Source organism: Scyliorhinus torazame, chromosome 2 (assembly GCF_047496885.1).
Source record: "Scyliorhinus torazame isolate Kashiwa2021f chromosome 2, sScyTor2.1, whole genome shotgun sequence".
NCBI classification, from domain to species: Eukaryota; Metazoa; Chordata; class Chondrichthyes; order Carcharhiniformes; family Scyliorhinidae; genus Scyliorhinus; species Scyliorhinus torazame.
In genome coordinates, this window is record NC_092708.1 from 80686074 (window position 1) to 80707043 (window position 20970).

Consider the following 20970-nt stretch of genomic DNA (forward strand, 5'->3'; position numbering starts at 1 on the left):
GAAGCATTTACATTTAATGGGAAAGACATATATTATCATACACTTACTCAAGTCATTTGTGTAGCTTTTATTGTATCCTACACGTCATAGAACATCTGAATAATACTGCTCAGAACAGATACTGCACTTTCCTTTAATTTTTGATACCTTCCAACCATTCACTCCCAAATAATTCAACAAGCTCCCTTGTTTGTGTGCAGTGAACTGCTATTTGTAAAAGTTATCTCGGTGTCTGACATGTCGACAAACGTTGCCATGCTTAAAGATGCTTTACATTCCAAGTATGCCCGTTCCAGAGTACAGATCTTGCACCTCTAGCTGCTACCCAATGGTGTAAATTTGCATTGGCTGGGAGCACAAAACAGACAGTAACCAATCAGTCGTCCAGTTTGCACTCGGCCTGACTTTCTCTTCCATTGACCTTCAAGGGGTGATAGCCAAAAGTATCCACGAAAAACTGGCTTTCGGGTCTGGTACCAACCTACTTCTGACGCAAAGTGTTCGCTCACAAGTCGATGAATAAACTTGCAACTTGTAACCCGGCTCCCCGACCACGTGGGCAACGTTAAACCACTGTCTCAGAAATGACCCATCTTCCAACCATACATTCTTCCAATTTTAATAGTAGGCCAAAGAGGGAAGTTCAGCGCTTTGTCGCCAATACAGAAAGTGTTATCCTTGCATTGTTTAAAGGTAATTTTACAAAGCTTGTCATTTTAATTGCCACTAATAATTTTCAATGCTGAAAATCTGACACATGGACTTGAAGCTGGGTTGCTCCAATTTGCCAATCACAAATCAATATGAATTACTTATTCATCAGTGTAGCTGCTCCAATGAAATCACTCTTTCAGTTTAATTAATGTTCTAAGGTTAATGTTAATGCCCTGGGCTTTTGTTTTCTACGGACTAAAAAATCTCGGGAGATTGTAGTCAATCAATTGGCTCTATTGATTGAGAAGCCCTGACACCTCTTCAAAAGCATTTTATATGTAATTAATGTTGCAGGTACTGTGATTTAATGTTGCAACTAGGGGAAAGAATGTAAAGCATAAACCGCCGGTAAACCATAGTTTAAATTGATTCATCTTTTTTTTTAACCGATTGTGTCTGGTGTCATTGTCACCAGCAATATGTCTTTGTGAATGTTATCCGATGTGATCATTAGCAACATGACAGCATGTAGAAAGTGGGGCGCTTTCCTAACTCCCCGGCATGACATTGATAATGTGAGGATACATACATCACTGTCAGGGCTAACTGTCACGCAACTCTCCTCTTTCACCAGCCTCATCAATCCATCATCCTTTCGGCTCTGACACCTCAGCAGACACATCTGCAGCGGTGAATGAGAAGTGGAGTGCACCGCCTGTAGCGGGGAATACAGATTTAAGAATCTCAGGCTGAAATTTATATTTTTAATGTGAACACCAATTCCCTCGCAATGAATCTTCATTGGCCTTTCACCATGGGGAATGCGCAGGCCTTTGTTAAAAGTACAAACAGTTTTCCTTTGCACCAGAATAAAGCACAATGATATCTCTCTCCTTAGATTTCGATACTGCCCCAGAAAAGACCGCATAGTCCGGTATTAATTTCTGAACGTTTAAGAAGCTTTTTCTCTCTCTCTCTGTCTCCCTGGATAAATTGGATTTTTGTTTAAGCAAAATTTGTGAAGTGAATGAAACTCAGTTTAGCTGAGCCAGCTTTAAGATAAATCGCTATTTTCTGCTTAAAGGTGATCTATTGGGGGGATTAATCACGATATAAAACATGTACAACTTTATTAAAATCATCACAGAGTGGATACTATTTTCGCATCACCTCTATCCTGGGCAGCCGGCTGGCCTGATGATGTTTTGATATGAATCCCAGTGAAGCTGCCTTTCTGCTTGTACACGTGTCAAACGTGCAATCACAGCTAATAAGACAAGTTTCTGCATCCATTTGCTTTCTCCATATCTAAAATACGTGGAAGAGGTTGTAAAATAAAACATTGCTGCCTTTCTCGTTACAAGAACCGCGACACTCGTTTCTGTGAAGACAAACTGCTGTAATATACCACGTCGAATTTATGGAAATACTTTTCTGAAAACTCTCAATGGCTAGTGTTCAATGTGTGGTGTACAACCACAATCCTTGATGTTGATAAGAACGAGTTGGGTGTTTCTAATCATTCTGGATACAATATGGAGAGACGAATTAGGAGAAGGAGTAGGCAATCTGATAAGATCCTGACTGCCTTGCGTATGGCTCAATTGTACATCCCTATGTACCTCCTTCACCCTCTGACCACTGCTTAATCTAACTTGGCTTTAAAATATTGGTGACACGGTCGTGTTAATCTTTGTTTAGTCGTTCAATCAAAGACCACTTGCTTAACAAAACAAGTGGTTAGAATTCTACAATCCTCCAGGAATGATACGTGTACAACATCAAAAGTGAAGCCGAGGTGTGTAATGAATATCTGTATAAAAAACATATTGATGGCCTACGGAAGTTAAGAGATACAATTTTATCTCACAAACGATTTTATGGGACCAGTTCTCTGCATTATTCACATGCCAGGAAATCCCGGCTGAACACTGACAACTAAATTGTGGGACTTAATAGCAGCAATAAGCCATCTATTCGATTGCTTTCAGTACATGTAAATGACCAGAGCCAAGTACTGTAGAAAATGGCATTTTAATGTTGTAACGATACATCAAAGGCTTGGGTTGTAACGAAATGACGAGTATTTCATGTACAGCAGCAGCAGTATGTTCCCAATGTTGTGTGTCATCACACAAAACTCAGCACGTCAACCAGTAATGAACACATCCAAAATATAAACAGAAGATGTCGGAAATAGCCAGCAGGTCGGGCAGCACCAGAGGAGAGAGAAGCTGAGTTAACGCTTGGGCTCGAAGGCCTTTTCATCAGGCTCCTGTGGGTTTCCGGCATTTTCTGTTTTTATTTCAGATTTCCCAGCATCCGCAGTGTTTTACTTTTGAATGAACAAATCCAATTGTTGCAGCTGATTCTGTCCTTCCCAAGAAGCGCCCATGCAGGAGTTGTCGGATGTAATGCACTGTTACTAAGCCTGGCGCCACATGCGCTCCATTTACCAATATGCCCTACACCAACAAGCGCACTTTGGCATTCAGTACAAATAAAGTCTGAAGGAGAATGTAAATAACCATAGACAAACTGACATTGACAGGTAAACGCCGTTACATAATATCTCATTTCTATTCCGAATACCTCAGCCATGTCACTTAATCGGGATATAAAATGAAACCAGAGAAGGTGCTGTATTTGTTATTGTTGCCACCGTGTGCTTTCCCACCGTCTAGTTTAATATAAATTTCATCTCCCGAGTCCAGGTGCAGGACCACACTGTTACTGGCATAGTCATAATTCTGGTCGGCGTCCTGGGCTATGGCACTGGCACGAACCTGGACAAAGAGAAAAATGGTTACTCCAAGCGGCTATTTTATTCAGTCAAATTCCTCTGGAGTTGGAGCAAGAGGGCTGCAAACTCGTGAAAAAAAAAAAAATTGGAGACAAGTTATATTCGCCCCTAACAGGGAGAGGAGGCTTAGTTGGAAGTAGTCATAGAGTCATGGAGTTTTACAGCACAGCAAGAGACCCTTCGGCCCATCTTGTCCGTGCGGGCTATCAAGCACCTGTCTATTCTGGTCCCGTTTTCCAGCACTTGGCTTCAGGTTGCTCATCTGAATGATTCTTAAGTGATGTGAGGATTCCTGCCTCTACCACCCTTTCAGGCAGTCAGTTCCAAACTCCACCACCCTTCAGAGGTTCATAAGATACAGGAGCAGAATTAGGCCAATTGGCCCATCAAGTCTGCTCTGCCATTTGATCATGGCTGATCACAACCTGACCTTAACTCCACCGTGCTGCCCGTTCTCCATAACCTTCAACCCTTTACCAATTAAAAATTCCCGTACCAGCCTCCCCGAACAGGCGCCGGAATCTGGCGACTCGGGGCTTTTCACAGTAACTTCATTGAAGCCTACTTGTGACAATAAGCGATTTTCATTTCAAAATCTGTCTAACTCCTTAAGTTTACTCACTGTCCCAGCATCCACCGCACTCTGGGGTAGTGAATTCCACAGATTCACAACCCTTTGGGAGAAGTTGTTTCTCCGCAACGTGTTAAATTTGCTACCTCTCATCTGGAGACTATGACCTTTCATTCTAGAATGCCCCTCATTCACCTGAGGAAGGAGCAGTGCTCCGAAAGCCAGTGTTTGAAACAAACCTGTTGGACTTTAACCTGGTGTTGTAAGACTTCTTACTGTGCTCACCCCAGTCCAACGGTGGCATCTCCACATGAGAAAGCATTTGCTCCACGTCTATTTTAGCCCTACCTTTTATCATCTTGCATACCTCAATTTGATCTCCCCTCTGGGTGAAAAGGTGTTTCCTCAAACCCCTTCTAAACCTCTTGCCCCTTAAATATATGCCTCCCCCCCCCCCCCCCCGTTGTCTGAGACTCCTCTACTGAGGGGGAAGTGCCTTCCTATCTCTATGTCCCTCAGAATTGTATACACCTCAGACGTCTCTGCTCCAAGATAAACAACCCCAGCCGATCCAGCCTCTCTTGATAGCTGAACCACTCCAGCCCAGGCAATACTCTGGTGAATCTCCTTTGCACCCTCTAAATCAGGTTAGTTATAACTGGGGGGAGCAGCAAGTTCAACAGCTTAAATAATGATCGACACGCCAGCAGAAAAAGGTAAATATAGGATGTGTTCATGAAAAATGTTTTCTTCATAAACACCTCCTCAGCGACAGTGAAATGAGTTAACTCCAAATTAACTTCACTGTTTAAGTATAGTTCTTTGTGCCTAATCGCCTTGCTCAGTCCCGTCTGTCTGGCGAGGTTTCCTTGCAGTTGAAACAATGCTGAGTAAAGTAGGGCGCAGCGCAATGACAGGAAGTCTCAGCGTGGCGCTGAGAAAGGGGCAAGCTCTCTCTCTCTCACACACTCTCTCACCTGGCCGTTTTTACAGAGGTCAGCCCACATGCTGGTCCCATCCCCTCCTCTCATCAGGATGTGGTACGTGAAGAAGTAGGTCCCGGGCACAGCACACGTGAACTTTCCAGTGGCGGAATCGTAGTAGTTTCCCAGATTGGTGACCACATCGTCGAACTTAAGGACCTCGTAGCCTTCGTGGGGGCTTTTCAAACCGACATAAAAGGCGATCTTCGGGTTGCTGAAGGCGGCACTGCTCAGCGCTCCCGTTACTGGCCCCGCTGAGGCGCTGCTCCCCCCGGGGAAGGCAGCCTTCACCAGGTCGCCGCGTTCTCCCGGTGGCCCCCTTGGACCCGGTGGGCCGGCCTCTCCCGGAGCTCCCCTCGGTCCAGGCTTCCCTGTCCGCCCAGGTTCCCCTTTCGCTCCCTGGATGAAGGGCGGCGGAGGGATGGCACTAAAATCCCGCAGCACCTCCACGGCCGTGCTGCTGGCTTTGGGGTTGTAAGGATCACAGATCATCCTGCATGTTCCCAGCATCTCATAGTGAGCGGCAACTCTGGAAGTGTGCACCAGCACCGGGATGAGCACGAGGAGGAGGAGCGCCATAACGGTACACAGCAGTGCCGCGATCACACACTTTCTTCGGAGTATCCGGGAAGCCAGGTCCAGGAACTCTTTACTTTTAGAAGTAATGATGGAAGCTTATGCAAGTATTATATCTATACACATAAACATGGAAATGCCAAGTAGCAGTCGATACCCCAGCTGAAATAAATATGAGTGGGGGGTTGGAGGGGACTGTACCGAGAGCTGGGATCTCCTCGGGCGCTAGACTACACTGCCAGCCTGACTTAGCTTCAGCACGCTGTGTTCACCCCGAAACTGACAGCAGCAAAAGACTCGGAACAGACACCTGCAGCAATCTCACAACATGCACTGCAACAAAGCCCACTGACGTAACGAGTCGAGGGCAAAGCCAAATGCAATGTGGATTAATCCCAGATCAATATACACACTCTCAAAACAAAACCAAAGATGTGTCAATAAAATCACCAACCCGAGCCCAGGGAGGCGTTGTGGATCTGAAAGTTTCACACACACACGTGTCCTTGGGAAGTTTGCACCGCTGAATGCCGTTTGCAAACACTTAGCTGGTGCTTACTTTCCACACACAGCTTCCAATTTGGAGCAGTGAGTGACGAGTTGTCCACTAAAGTAAAAATACCACCAACATGAGGGAACTCATTACAATATTTAAACTGCTCCTAATGCAATTCTGATCAGATAACTCGTCTGGGAGATGAGCTAAATGATCGGCAAGGCTGACATACCAGGAAGTGTAATTGAAGAAAAGGATATAATTCAAAAGTGTTGGCAAAAGGTGGCATTTCTTTCTGAGTTTAAGCCACGCCTGTTACAATGGGTAATAGGATAAAAGCAAATTACTGAGGATGCTGGAATCTGAAACCAAAACAAAAAATAGTGGACAATCTCAGCAGGTCAGACAGCATCTGTGGAGAGAGAAGGGAGCTAAAATTTCGAGTAATATGATTCTGCGTTCTCTTAACTGCCTATCCCCAATAATAGATTAAACAAGTGATGTACAAACAGACAGAGCGAGAGAATTGGGGAAACCGAGTCTATGTTCAGTTCAACTTCATTGTTAAATACATTGGAAACTGGGGCAGCATGCTGGTGCAATAGTTAGTATTGCTGTCTCACAACGCCGAGGTCCCAGGTTCGATCCCGGCTCTGGGTCAGTGTCCGTGTGGAGTTTTCACATTCTCCCTGTGTTTGCGTGGTTTTCGCCCCTGTGCTAGCTATATTAGGGGTATCGCGGTACCTAGGTGGGATGTACCTTATACTGTAGTATGAGTGGTAGAACCTGCCTGCTGGTTCCGCCCAGCAGGCGGAGCATAAGAGTCTGTGTTCACCCGCAGCAGTCATTCTGTACCGGAGCTGCTGGGGTAACTACTTGTTCATTAAAGCCTTCAATTGGACTACAATCTCGCTTCAGTAGTGATTGATCGTGCATCAATTTAATGAACAAAATTGAAGAATGGCTGCTTTCCACATCAAGCGTGGAGTTCAATAACTTCCGACTCTACGTCCTCCCCCATTTCTGCACTGCCACACTCCTGGGACTGGACATCCAGTGTAACCTGCAAAGTTTAACGTTCAAATTCTGCAGCCCCATACCCCCCCCCCCCCCCCCCCCTCACTGTCAGCGGCCTCGCGGGTCGCGAGGGGACCTTGAGGGTCTCAAGGTCGACCCGCCTTTCCTGTTTGCAAACCTTACCCCCGATTGTAAACCCGTCGCCACCAGGAGCAGACAGTACAGTGGCCAGGTCCGGACCTTCATTAGGTCAGAAGTCCAACGGTTACTAAAGGAAGGCATTATCGAGGCCAGCAACAGCCCCTGGAGAGCTCAAGTGGTGGTTGTAAAGACCGGGGAGAAACATAGGATGGTCATAGACTACAGTCAGACCATCAACAGGTATACGCAGCTCGACGCGTACCCTCTCCCCCGCATATCTGAAATGGTCAACCAGATAGCGCAATACAAGGTTTTCTCCACAGTAGACCTTAAATGAGCCTACCACCAGCTCCCCATTCGCCCAGATGACCGCAAGTACACTGTATTCAAAGCAGATGGGCAGCTCTACCACGTTCTAAGGTTCCCTTTGGTGTCACAAATGGGGTCTCGGTCTTCCAATGGGAGATGGACCGAATGGTTGATCGGTACGGTCTGCGGGGCACATTACCGTACCTCGACTATGTCACCATCTGCGGCCACGATCAGCAGGACCACGACACCAACCTCCGCAAATTCCTCCATACCGCAAGAATCCTTAACTTAACCTATAACAAGGACAAATGTGTGTTTAGCACTGATCGCCTAGCCATCCTCGGCTACGCAGTGCATGATGGAGTCCTGAACGCATGCGCCCCCTCATGGCGTTTCCCCTCCCCCACTGTCCCAAGGCCCTGAAACAGTGCCTGGGCTTCTTTTCTTATTACGCCCAGTGGTTCCCTAATTATGCGGACAAGGCCCGCCCACTAATCCAGTCCACGGTCTTTCCCCTATCGGCAGAGGCCCGCCAGGCTTTCAGTCACATCAAAGCAGACATCGCCAGGGTGATGATGCATGCAATCGATGAGTCCCTCCCCTTCCAGGTCGAGAGCGATGCATCAGATGTAGCTCTGGCTGCCACCCTCAATCAGGCGGGCAGACCCGTGGCTTCTTTTCACGCACCCTCCACGCCTCAGAAATCCGCCTTTCCTCCTTCGAGAAGGAGGCCCAAGCCATCGTCGAAGCTGTGCGGCATTGGAGGCATTACCTGGCCAGCAGGAGATTCACTCTCCTCACTGACCAATGGTCGGTAGCCTTCATGTTTGACAATGCACAGCAGGCAAAATTAAGAATAATAAGATCTTACGGTGGAGGATCGAGCTCTCCACCTATAATTTCGAGATCTTTTATCGTCCCGGGAAGCCCAACAAGTTTCCTGATGCCCTGTCCCGCAGCATTTGTGCCAGTGTACAAGTAGACCGACACTGGACCCTCCACGACAACCTCTGCCACCCGGGGGTCACCCGGTTCTTCCACTTTGTTGAAACCTGCAATCTGCCCTACTCCATCAAGGAGGTCAGGGCCGTAACCAGAAACTGTCAAATCTGCGCGGAGTGCAAGCCGCACTTTGACAGGCCACAGAAAGCACACCAGGTGAAGGCTTCCCGCCCCTTTGAACGCCTCAGTGTGGATTTCAAAGGGCCCCTTCCCTCCACCGACCGCAACACATATTTCTTAAACGTGATTGATGAGTACTCTCGGTTCCCTTTCGTTATCCCCTGTCCCGACATGATGGCTGCCACCGTCATTAAAGCCCTCCACAGCATCTTTGCCCTGTTTGGTTTCCCCACCTACATCCATAGAGGTAGGGGGTCGTCCTTCATGAGTGACGAGCTGAGTCAATTCCTGCTCAGCGAGGGCATTGCCTCCAGCAGGACGACCAGTTACAACCCCCGGGGAAACGTGCAGGTAGAGAGGGAGAATGGGACAGTCTGGAAGGCCGTCCTACTGGCCCTACGGTTCGAGAATCTCCCAGTTTCCCGATGGCAGGAGGTCCTCCCCAATGCACTTCACTCCATCCGATCGCTACTGTGCACTACTACCAGCGAAACACCTCATGAACGTCTCCTTGCCTTCCCTAGGAAGTCCTCCTCGGGGACCTCGCTCCCAACATGGCTGGCAGCCCCCAGACCCATCATACTCCGCAAACACGTACGGGCCCACAAATCGGACCCACTGGTTGAGAGGGTACATCTCCTCCATGCTAACCCCCAGTACGCCTATGTGGCGCACCCCGACAGCCGACAAGACACGGTCTCCCTCCGGGATCTGGCCCCCGCTGGATCCGCACCCTCACCCCCCCCCCACCAACCCCAACCATTTTTTCACCGACGCACACCACCGCAGCCCCCTTCCCAGGGGGATCCGTCCTCCCACTGGCCCCATCCGGATGCGATGAAGTGAACATAGAACAAAGAACATTGCAGCGCAGTACAGGCCCTTTGGCCCTCAATGTTGCGCCGACCTGTGAAACCACTCTAAAGCCCATCTACACTATTCCCTTATCATCCGTATGTCTATCCAATGACCATTTGAATGCCCTTAGTGTTGGCAAGTCCACTACTGTTGCAGGCAGGGCATTCCACACCCTTACTACTCTGAGTAAAGAACCTACCTCTGACATCTGTCTTATATCTATCTCCCCTCAATTTAAAGCTATGTCCCCTCGTGCTGGACATCACCATCCGAGGAAAAAGGCTCTCACTGTCCATCCTATCCAATCCTCTGATCATCTTGTATGCCACAATTAAGTCACCTCTTAACTTTCTTCTCTCTAATGAAAACAGCCTCATGTCTCTCAGCCTTTCCTCATAAGATCTTCCCTCCATACCAGGCAACATTCTGGTAAATCTCCTCTGCACCCTTTCCAATGCTTCCACATCCTTCCTATAATGTGGCGACCAGAATTGCACACAATACTCCAAATAAGGCCGCACCAGAGTTTTGTACAGCTGCAACATGACCTCATGGCTCCGAAACTCAATCCCTCTACCAATAAAAGCTAACACACCATACGCCTTCTTAACAACCCTCTCAACCTGGGTGGCAACTTTCAGGGATCTATGTACATAGACACCGAGATTTCTTTGCTCATCCACACTGCCAAGAATCTTACCATTAGCCCGGTACCCTGTCTTCCTGTTATTCCTTCCAAAATGAATCACATCACACTTTTCTGCATTAAACTCCATTTGCCACCTCTCAGCTCAGCGCAGCAGCTTATCTATGTCCCTCTGTAACTTGTAACATCCTTCCGCACTGTCCACAACTCCTCCGACTTTAGTGTCATCTGCAAATTTACTCACACATCCTTCTACGCCCTCGTCCAGGTCATTTATAAAAATGACAAACAGCAGTGGACCCAAAACAGATCCTTGTGGTACACCACTAGTAACTGGACTCCAGTCTGAACATTTCCCATCAACCGCCACCCTTTGTCTTCTTCCAGCTAGCCAATTTCTGATCCAAACTGCTAAATCACCCTGAATCTCATGCCTCCGCATTTTCTGCAGTAGCCTACCGTGAGGAAGCTTATCAAACGCTTTACTGAAATCCATATACACCACACCAACTGCTTTACCCTCATCCACCTGTTTGGTCACCTTCTCAAAGAACTGAATAAGGTTTGTGAGGCACGACCTACCCTTCACAAAACCGTGTTTACTATCTCTAATGAAATTATTCCTTTCCAGATGATTATACATCCTATCTCTTATAAACCTTTCCAAGATTTTGCCCACAACAGAAGTAAGGCTCACTGGTCTATAGTTCCCGGGATTGTCTCTACTCCCCTTCTTGAACAAGGGGACAATATTTGCTATCCTCCAGTCTTCTGGCACTATTCCTGTAGACAAAGATGACTTAAAGATCAAAGCCAAAGGCTCAGCAATCTCCTCCCTAGCTTCCCAGAGAATCCTAGGATAAATCCCATCCGGGCCAGGGGACTTATCTATTTTCACACTTTCCAGAATTGCTAACACCTCTTTATGAACCTCAAGCCCTTCTAGCCTAGTAGCCTGAATCTCAGTATTCTCCTCGACAACATTGTCTTTTTCCTGTGTGAGTACTGACAAAAAATATTCATTTAGCACCTCTCCTATCTCCTCGGACTCCAAGCACAACTTCCCTCTCCAGTCCTTGACTGGCCCTACTGTTACCCTAGTCATTCTTTTATTCCTGACATATCTATAGAAAGCTATCGGGTTATCCTTGATCCTACCTGCCAAAGACTTCTCATGTCCCCTCCTGGCTCTTCTTTGCTCTCTCTTTAGGTCCTTCTTAGCTAACTTGTAACTCTCGAGCGCCCTAACCGAACCTTCATGTCTCATCTTTACATAAGCCTCCTTCTTCCTCTTGACAAGTGTTTTGACTGCTTTAGTAAACCACGGTTCCCTTGCTCGACCACTTTCTCCCTGCCTGACAGGTACATACTTATCAAGGACACACAGTAGCTGTTCCTTGAACAAGCTCCACATTTCCATTGTGCCCCTGCAGTTTTCCTCGCCATCCGATGCATCCTAAGTCTTGCCTCATCGCATCATAATTGCCTTTCCCCCAGATATAACTCTTCCCCTGCGGTATATACCTATCTCTTTCCATAACTAAAGTAAACGTAATCGAATTGTGGTCACTATCACCAAAGTGCTCACCTACCTCCAAATCTAACGCCTGGTCTGGTTCATTACCCCGTACCAAATCCAATGTGGCGTCGCCTCTCGTTGGCCTATCTACATACTGTGTCAGGAATCTCTCCTGCACACATTGGACAAAAACGGACCCATCTAAAGTACTCGAACTATAGTGTTTCCAGTCAATATTTGGAAAGTTAAAGTCCCCCATAACAACTACCCTGCAGCTTTCGCTCTTATCCAGAATCATCTTTGCAATCCTTTCCTCTACATCTCTGGAACTTTTCAGAGGCCTATAGAAAACCCCTAACAGGGTGACCTCTCCTTTCCTGTTTCTAACCTCAGCCCATACTACCTCAGTAGACGAGTCCTCATCAAACGTCCTTTCTGCCACCGTAATACTGTTCTTGACTAACAATGCCACCCCTCCCCCTCTTTTACCACCTTCCCTGAGCTTACTGAAATATCAAAACCCCGGCACCTGCAACAACCATTCCTGTCCCTGCTCTATCCATGTCTCCGAAATGGCCACAACATCGAAGTCCCAGGTACCAACCCATGCCGCAAGTTCACCCACCTTATTCCGGATGCTCCTGGCATTGAAGAAGACACACCTTAAACCACCTTCCTGCCTGCCGGTGCACTCCTGCAACTTTGAAACCTTACTCATGACCTCACTACTCTCAACCTCCTGTATACTGGAGCTACAATTCAGGTTCCCAAGCCCCTGCTGAACTAGTTTAAACCCTCCCGAAGAGCATTAGCAAATTTCCCCCCCAGGATATTGGTACCCCTCTGGTCCAGGTGTAGACCATCCCATTTGTAGTGGTCCCACTGACCCCAGAATGAGCCCCAATTATCCAGAAATCTGAAACCCTCCCTCCTGCACCACCCCTGTAGCCACATGTTCAACTCCTCTCGCTCCCTATTCCTCGTCACGTTCACAATTGGCACGGGTAACAACCCAGAGATAATAACTCTGTTTGGCCTAGATCTAAGTTTCCACCCTAGCTCCCTGAATTCCTGCCTTACATCCCTATCCCTTTTCCTACCTATGTCGTTGGTACCTAAGTGGACCACGACTTGGGGCTGCTCCCCCTCCCCCTTAAGGATCCCGAAAACACGATCCGAGACATCACGCACCCTGGCACCTGGGAGGCAACACACCAACCGCGAGTCTCTCTCGTTCCCACAGAATCTCCTACCTATCCCCCTAACTATGGAGTCTCCTGTGACTAATGCTCTACTCCTCTCCCCCCTCCCTTCTGAGCAAGAGGGACAGACTCTGTGCCAGAGACCTGTACCCCATGGCTTACCCCTGGTAAGTCCCCCCCCCAACAGTATCCAAAGCGGTATACTTGTTACTAAGGGGACTGAGCACAGGGCATCCCTGTACTGACTGCTTCCTCCCAGCCCCTCTCACCGTCACCCATCTATCTTTATTCTTCGGAGTAACTACATCCCTGAAGCTTCTATCTATGACCACCTGTGCCTCCCGAATGATTCGAAGTTCATCCAGCTCCAGCTCCAGTTCCCTAACGTGGTTTCTGAGGAGCTGGAGATGTATGCACTTCCCACAGATGAAATCAGCAGGGACACTGACGGAGTCCCTCACCTCAAACATTCTGCAGGAGGAACATTGCACTACCTTCCCTGCCATTCCCTCTAGATAAAAAAAGAAAAAGAAAGAAAGAGCTCACCTGTTATTCACTCTCCTTCTCAGCAAGCACTCACTCAGCAACCTCTGCACCCCGCACGATAACACCTGAGGGAAAAGAAAAGAAAAACTACTGACCAGTCACCAGTCAATCCCTTACCTGCAGGCTGTGACGTCGCGATTCAACTTCTTTCTACTTCTACCTGCTCTCGAGCCTTCCTCTTGATCTTTACAGCGGTTGGGTTTTTTTTGGTTAGAGGAGGGGGTAGGGAGGGAAACACTGAAGAAGTGTTTTGGGTTCAAGTGTCACTTGACAACAGCTCCTCCACAAACCACCTTCAAGTTAGGGTGACCACAACGGACGTATGCAATTTTCCCCCGCAACAGCCAATCAGAAACTCTGCTCTACTGCCCTCTGCTGGATGAAGACGACATGCTCCCAGAGCCACGGATGCCAGAGCCGACGCCAGCATCACCGACGGGACTGCGACGATCGCAGAGGACGACCAGGGCCCCCGACTGGCTGATAGTTTCATTGTAAAATGACCTTGTAAATAATTGCCTGTAAATATGTGTATTGCATGTAAAGGCACCGAAGGGTATCGCTATATCCTCTACCACTGTAAAAGCAAGGCCACCACCCCCGCCGGACTCTTTTTTAAACAGGGGTGAATGTTGTACCTAGGTGGGATGTACCTTATACTGTAGTATGAGTGGTAGAATCTGCCTGCTGGTTCCGCCCAGCAGGCGGAGCATAAGGGTCTGTGTTTCCCCCACAGCAGTCATTCTGTACCGGAGCTGCTGGGGTAACTACTTGATCATTAAAGCCTTCAATTGGACTACAACCTCGCTTTAGTAGTGATTGATCGTGCATCAGACCCCACAAACCAAAAGATATGCAGGTTAGGTGGATTGGCCATGCTTAATTGCCCCTTCATTGGGAAAAATGAATTGGGCACTCTAAAATTTTTTTTTTTTAAATACACTGTAACTGAATTCGGCCACTCTCTCGTGCATCGCTGTTACAATGATTTCTTCCAATGGCCATTATTGGATGAACAACCAGCTTCTGCTCACAGGATCGAGTTTATCAAAATCCAAAAGTAACCCGTGTAAAACAGGTCGGCTCTGCTCACATAATAAAAAAATAGAAAATGCTGGGAATACTCAGCAGCTCAAATCATATCTAGAGGGAGAAACACGGGGTCTCAGCCTGAAATGTTAACTGGGTTTTCCTGTTTGTATTTCCAGCATGGCAGTATTTTGCTTTTGTATTATTTAGACTTTCGCCAGGGGAAATGATCAGTTTTATTATTTGATTGTGTAGTAACATCATTAAGGGTTATATGCCGAACAATTGTGCAGTTATAATATTCATATAAATTTACCCTATGATGCAGATTTAAGATATCCCACACATTTAAAAAATATTCCTATTGTGTTAGTTACACCTGCAGAACATCTTCTTACCTCTTTATCAGTTTTAGGATTTTGTGTTCTCTGACAGTTGTTCTGGAGCTGACACTTAAATCTGGACTGAGTGATGTAATTAACCCACGTAGTGCTCATCTCTGCACCATCGGGTAAATATGGCAGTATGACAGTAAACATGACTGAGTGATGTAATTAACCCACATAGTGCTCGTCTCTGCATCGGTCCTGTTTCAGGGGTCTGTACAGCTCCCCCCCCCCCCACCCCCACCCGACCCCATCATGCACCCTCCCAGCCAGAGCACAAGGTTTCCCGTCTCTGCGCCCCCAAATCGGGAGTGGATCTCCACGTGTAAGAGTCGACCCACAAGTCATCACAGTTGCTCCTGCTTTTGTGTAAGAGTGTGAACATCTTGTAACTTCTTTCCAGTAAAACAACCCTTTCATAATCAAACCACCCAAACCTCTTGTTGGGTGGAATTTAGAACAAGTCACATGACCCCACTCATTCCTCCATTTCACACTAAATTTAAGAAGTGGTCCCAAAACAAACAATCTTAATTTGTATTTGTGACATATGTTTCAATTATATCACCTCACTTTTTTTAAACTCCAGAGCATCTCGCGCAATTCGACTCGATCTCTCATCCTAAAACAGGCCTCTCACCCCGGGGTCACTCTAGTGAACTTTTGTTACACCCTCTGGAAGGCAAGTCTTTCCTTGGAGAACAGAACTGTACATGGTACTCTGGATGTGATCTCAACTGAGAAATAAACACCTCTACTCAAACCGTCTTGTGATAAAACTAACAAAGCATTGACATTCCTGGTTGCTTGCTGAACCTTCATGTTCATTTGCTGTCATTCATGTACAAAGAGGACTTCCGGGTGCGGCTATGCAGAGCTAGGTCGCATATTCGGTAGCTCCCGCTTGGAACTGACTTTTGGGCTCTTTTGCAGGGCCCCCACGGCATTTGTTTGACATTTCCCGGTGTGGGAAGAAGACTGCAACATTCCACTGACGGTGTCCCCCAGGAGTGTTGTGTCTTTTGGCTGCCAGGCCCGGCAGAATCAGTGGAAGATTTGGCTGAAACAGGATAAACAGGGCCCCTTCCAGCATGCAAGCGGGGGAAGGGCAAGCTTAAAGCTGCAAACTGACCTGAGGACCTTTATCAAAAGTGAATTCTAACAGCAGAGGGAACAACTGTGAAAAGATCTCACCAGGGCCACTGTAGAAGCGGGGACGAGGCTTCCGGTGGCGGCCATGGAGGAGTAGGTCACGCATTCGGCAGCTCCCGTCTGGAACGGACACTTAGACCTTTTTCAGGAGTTTCCACGGACATTTTGGGGCAGATTGGTGAAGCGAACACTGCCAAAAGGATTCCCTCTCGAGACTTTTGGGCTCTTTTCAGGGCCCCCAAGGGCACTTTTTCGACGTTTCCCGGTGTGGGAATGAGTTAATAATAGTTCCCCGTCAATATATGGCTTTAACTAGGAGCGGGGTGACAAAAAAGGTGGTGGTGGACCAGAAGAAGGGAGGGAAGAAGGACAAAATGGCGGCGGGCGGAGACCAGGCAGCGTGGAGGCAGTGGGCGGAGGAGCAACAGGAGGGTATCCAGCGCTGCCTCAGAGAGATTAAAAAGGACTTGCTAGAGCCGATGAAGGCTTCTATTGATAAGCTGCTGGAGACACAGACAGCCCAGGGGGTAGTGATCCGAGAGGCTCAACAAAAGATCTCTGACAATGAGGACGAGACCTTAGCCCTGGCGGTAAAGGTGGAGGCGCACGAGGTGCTCCACAAGAAATGGCAGGAGCGGTTCGAGGAGATGGAGAATCAGTCGAGGTAGAAGAATCTGCGGATTTTGGGCCTCCCGGAGGGGCTGGAGGGGCCGGACGTGGGGGCCTATGTGGTCACCATGTTAAACTCGCTGATGGGAGCGGGGTCCTTCCAGGGGCCCCTGGAGCTGGAAGGGGCCCATAGAGTGTTGGCGAGGAGGCCCAAGGCTAACGAGCCTCCGCGGGCGGTGCTGGTGCGGTTCCATCGGTTCATCGATCGTGAGTGTGTGCTCAGGTGGGCCAAGAAGGAGAGGAGCAGCAGGTGGGAGAACGCGGAGGTTGGGATATATCAGGACTGGAGTGCGGAGGTGGCGAAGAGGAGGGCCGGGTACAATCGAGAGAAGGCGGTGCTGCACAGGAAGGGGGTGAAGTTTGGCATGTTGCAGCCGGCGCGATTGTGGGTTACCTACAAGGAACGGCACAATTATTTTGAGTCTCCGGAGGAGGCGTGGGCCTTTGTTCGGGCCGAGAAGCTGGACACAGACTGAGGGTCGGGATGGGCGATTGGGGACTGCAGTGGATATGTTATGCCTATTTTTGGTTCGGGGGGGGGGGGCCTTTGCATTGTTTTAGGTTTATTTTTCTCTGTGTTTTTCTCTTTCGGGTTGGGGAGGGAGGATGGGGCGGGTTGGGCACTGTTTTGGTTGGTGGCGGGGCCTGGTAGGTGGAGAGCTCGGGATTTTTTTCCCGCGCCGAAGACTGTGGGGGGTGGGACCGGGGCGGGGAAGCGAGGATTGTTTCTCGTGCTTAGAACGGAGGGGGAGAGCCTGTGAATGGGGAGCGGGAGAGGAGGGTGTGCCACACAATGGGAGGCGTCGAAGGGGAGGCGGGAGTGGCCGGGGTCAGCAGGGGTCAGCTGACTTGCGGAAGTGCAATGGGGGGAGTAAACCAGCTAGGATGGGTCCTAGCCGGGGCTGGGGGGGGGGGGGGGGGGGGTGGGGATCGAGTTGCTGCTGCTAAGATCAAGGAGGAGCTGGAGCGAGTGGGGTGGGTCAAGACGGGGGTATGCCGCTGTGGGGAACGGGCCGGTTGTGGGGTGCGGGCGCGTGGCTGGCGGAGGAGGGGTCATGGCTAGTCGGCGGGGGAGGGGGGCCGGTAGCCCCCTGATCCGGCTGATAACCTGGAATGTAAGGGGACTGAATGGGCCGGTTAAGCGGGCCCGCACGTTCGCGCACCTGAAGGGGCTCAAGGCGGATGTGGTTATGCTCCAGGAGACACACCTGAAGGTGGCAGACCAGGTAAGACTGAGGAAAGGGTGGGTAGGTCAGGTGTTTCACTCGGGGCTAGATGCCAAAAATCGAGGGGTGGCGATCTTGGTGGGAAAGAAGGTGTTATTCGAGGCATCGAGCATTGTGGCAGATAATGGCGGGAGGTACATAATGGTAAGTGGTAAGTTGCAGGGAGAGAGGGTGGTACTTGTCAATGTGTATGCTCTGAACTGGGACGATGCGGGTTTTATGCGGAGTATGTTGGGTCGGATCCCAGACTTGGAAGTGGGGGGCCTGATAATGGGGGAGACTTTAACATGGTGTTGGATCCGGCACTGGATCGCTCCAGGTCTAGGACGGGTAGGAAGCCGGCGGCGGCTAGAGGGGATTTATGGACCAAATGGGAGGGGTGGACCCTTGGAGATTTGGAAGGCCGGGGGCTAGGGTATTTACATTCTTCTCACATGTCCATAAGGCTTATTCTCGAATCGACTTTTTCATTTTGAGTAGGGCGCTGATAGCGAGAGTAGAGGATACCGAGTATTCGGCAATAGCCATTTCGGACCACGCCCCGCATTGGGTGGACTTGGAGATGGAGGAGGAGAGGGACCAGCGCCCGCTGTGGCGCTTGGAGGTGGGGCTGTTGGCGGACGAGGAGGTGAGCGAGCGGGTCCGAGGAAGTATAGAGAAGTACTTGGAGACCAACGACAATGGGGAGGTCCAAGTGGGGATGGTATGGGAGGCACTGAAGGCGGTGGTGAGGGGAGAGCTGATCTCCATCAGGGCCCACAAGGAGCGGAGGGAGCGAGGGGAGAGGGACAGGCTGGTGGGGGAGATGGTGAGGGTAGACAGGAGGTATGCGGAAGAACCTGAGGAAGGATTGTTCAGGAAGAGGCGCAGCCTCCAGGCCGAATTTGACCTGGTGACCACCAGGAAGGCGGAGGTGCAGTGGAGGAAGGCCCAGGGGGCGGTCTACGAGTATGGGGAAAAGGCAAGCCGGATGCTGGCGCATCAGCTTCGGAAGCGGGACGTAGCTAGGGAGATCGTGGGAGTTAAGGACAGGGGAGGGAGCGTGGTGCGGAGTGGGGTTGGCATCAATGGGGTCTTCAGGGACTTCTACGAGGAATTGTACCGATCCGAACCCCCACGGGAGGAGGGAGGGATGGGCCGTTTCCTGGACCAATTGAGGTTTACATAGGTGGAAGAGGGACTGGTGGCGGGACTGGGGGCCCCGATTGGGCTGGAGGAGCTGATCTAAGGGATAGGAAGCATGCAGGCAGGGAAGGCACCGGGGCCGGACGGTTTCCCGGTCGAGTTCTATAAAAAATATATGGACCTGTTGGGCCCGCTGTTAGTTAGGACCTTTAATGAGGCAAGGGAGGGGAGGGCTTTAACCCCGACGATGTCCCGGGCACTGATCTCCTTGATCCTGAAGCGGGACAAGGATCCCCTGCAATGTGGGTCTTACAGACCGATTTCCTTGCTAAATGTAGATGCCAAGGTGCTGGCGAAGGTCTTAGCCACGAGGATTGAGGATTGTGTGCCGCAGATCATCCATGAAGACCAGACGGGGTTTGTGAAGGGGAGACAGTTGAACGCGAATGTGCGGAGGCTTTTGAACGTTATCATGATGCCGGCGAGGGAGGGGGAGGCGGAGATAGTGGTGGCGATGGACGCTGAGAAAGCCTTCGATAGGGTAGAGTGGGGGTACCTGTGGGAGAACATAGAACATAGAACATAGAACAATACAGCGCAGTACAGGCCCTTCGGCCCACGATGTTGCACCGAAACAAAAGCCATCTAACCTACACTATGCCATTATCATCCATATGTTTATCCAATAAACTTTTAAATGCCCTCAATGTTGGCGAGTTCACTACTGTAGCAGGTAGGGCATTCCACGGCCTCACTACTCTTTGCGTAAAGAACCTACCTCTGACCTCTGTCCTATATCTATTACCCCTCAGTTTAAAGTTATGTCCCCTCGTGCAAGCCATATCCATCCTCGGGAGAAGGCTCTCACTGTCCACCCTATCCAACCCCCTGATCATTTTGTATGCCTCTATTAAGTCTCCTCTTAACCTTCTTCTCTCCAACGAAAACAACCTCAAGTCCGTCAGCCTTTCCTCATAAGATTTTCCCTCCATACCAGGCAACATCCTGGTAAATCTCCTCTGCACCCGCTCCAAAGCCTCCACGTCCTTCCTATAATGCGGTGACCAGAACTGTACGCAATACTCCAAATGCGGCCGGACCAGAGTTCTGTACAGCTGCAACATGACCTCCCGACTCCGGAACTCAATCCCTCTACCAATAAAGGCCAACACTCCATAGGCCTTCTTCACAACCCTATCAACCTGGGTGGCAACTTTCAGGGATCTATGTACATGGACACCTAGATCCCTCTGCTCAGCCACACTTTCAAGAACTTTACCATTAGCCAAATATTCCGCATTCCTGTTATTCCTTCCAAAGTGAATCACCTCACACTTCTCTACATTAAACTCCATTTGCCACCTCTCAGCCCAGCTCTGCAGCTTATCTATATCCCTCTGTAACCTGCTACATCCTTCCACACTATCGACAACACCACCGACTTTAGTATCGTCTGCAAATTTACTCACCCACCCTTCTGCGCCTTCCTCTAGGTCATTGATAAAAATGACAAACAGCAACGGCCCCAGAACAGATCCTTGTGGTACTCCACTTGTGACTGTACTCCATTCTGAACATTTCCCATCAACCACCACCCTCTGTCTTCTTTCAGCTAGCCAATTTCTGATCCACATCTCTAAATCACCCCCAATCCCCAGCCTCCGTATTTTTTGCAATAGCCTACCGTGGGGAACCTTATCAAACGCTTTGCTGAAATCCATATACACCACATCAACTGCTCTACCCTCGTCTACCTGTTCAGTCACCTTCTCAAAGAACTCAATAAGGTTTGTGAGGCATGACCTACCCTTCACAAAGCCATGCTGACTATCCCTGATCATATTATTCCTATCTAGATGATTATAAATCTTGTCCCTTATAATCCCCTCCAAGACTTTACCCACTACAGACGTGAGGCTCACCGGTCTATAGTTGCC

At 49.2% G+C, this 20970-nt stretch overlaps 1 protein-coding gene across 1 annotated transcript; it reads right to left on the reverse strand.

The window, feature by feature from the left end:
* Positions 1-1728: 1728 nt before the first annotated feature.
* On the reverse strand, positions 1729-6038 carry c1ql2 (complement component 1, q subcomponent-like 2). The gene is made up of 2 exons (XM_072473076.1): positions 5006-6038; positions 1729-3440 (listed from the first exon to the last, which is right to left on the reverse strand). Exons 1-2 carry the CDS (start codon positions 5588-5590, stop codon positions 3261-3263), a joined length of 765 nt encoding a protein of 254 aa, XP_072329177.1. The 5' UTR covers positions 5591-6038; the 3' UTR covers positions 1729-3260.
* Between the last annotated feature and the right edge of the window lie 14932 nt (positions 6039-20970).

Bases quoted from the DNA above. Each gene is read 5' to 3' on its own strand.
- c1ql2 (XM_072473076.1), bottom strand. From the start codon at position 5,590: ATGGCGCTCCTCCTCCTCGTGCTCATCCCGGTGCTGGTGCACACTTCC. The intron at 3,441-5,005 runs GTGAGAGAGTGT...CTCTTTGTCCAG, and splicing joins ACCTCTGTAAAAACGGCCAG to GTTCGTGCCAGTGCCATAGC.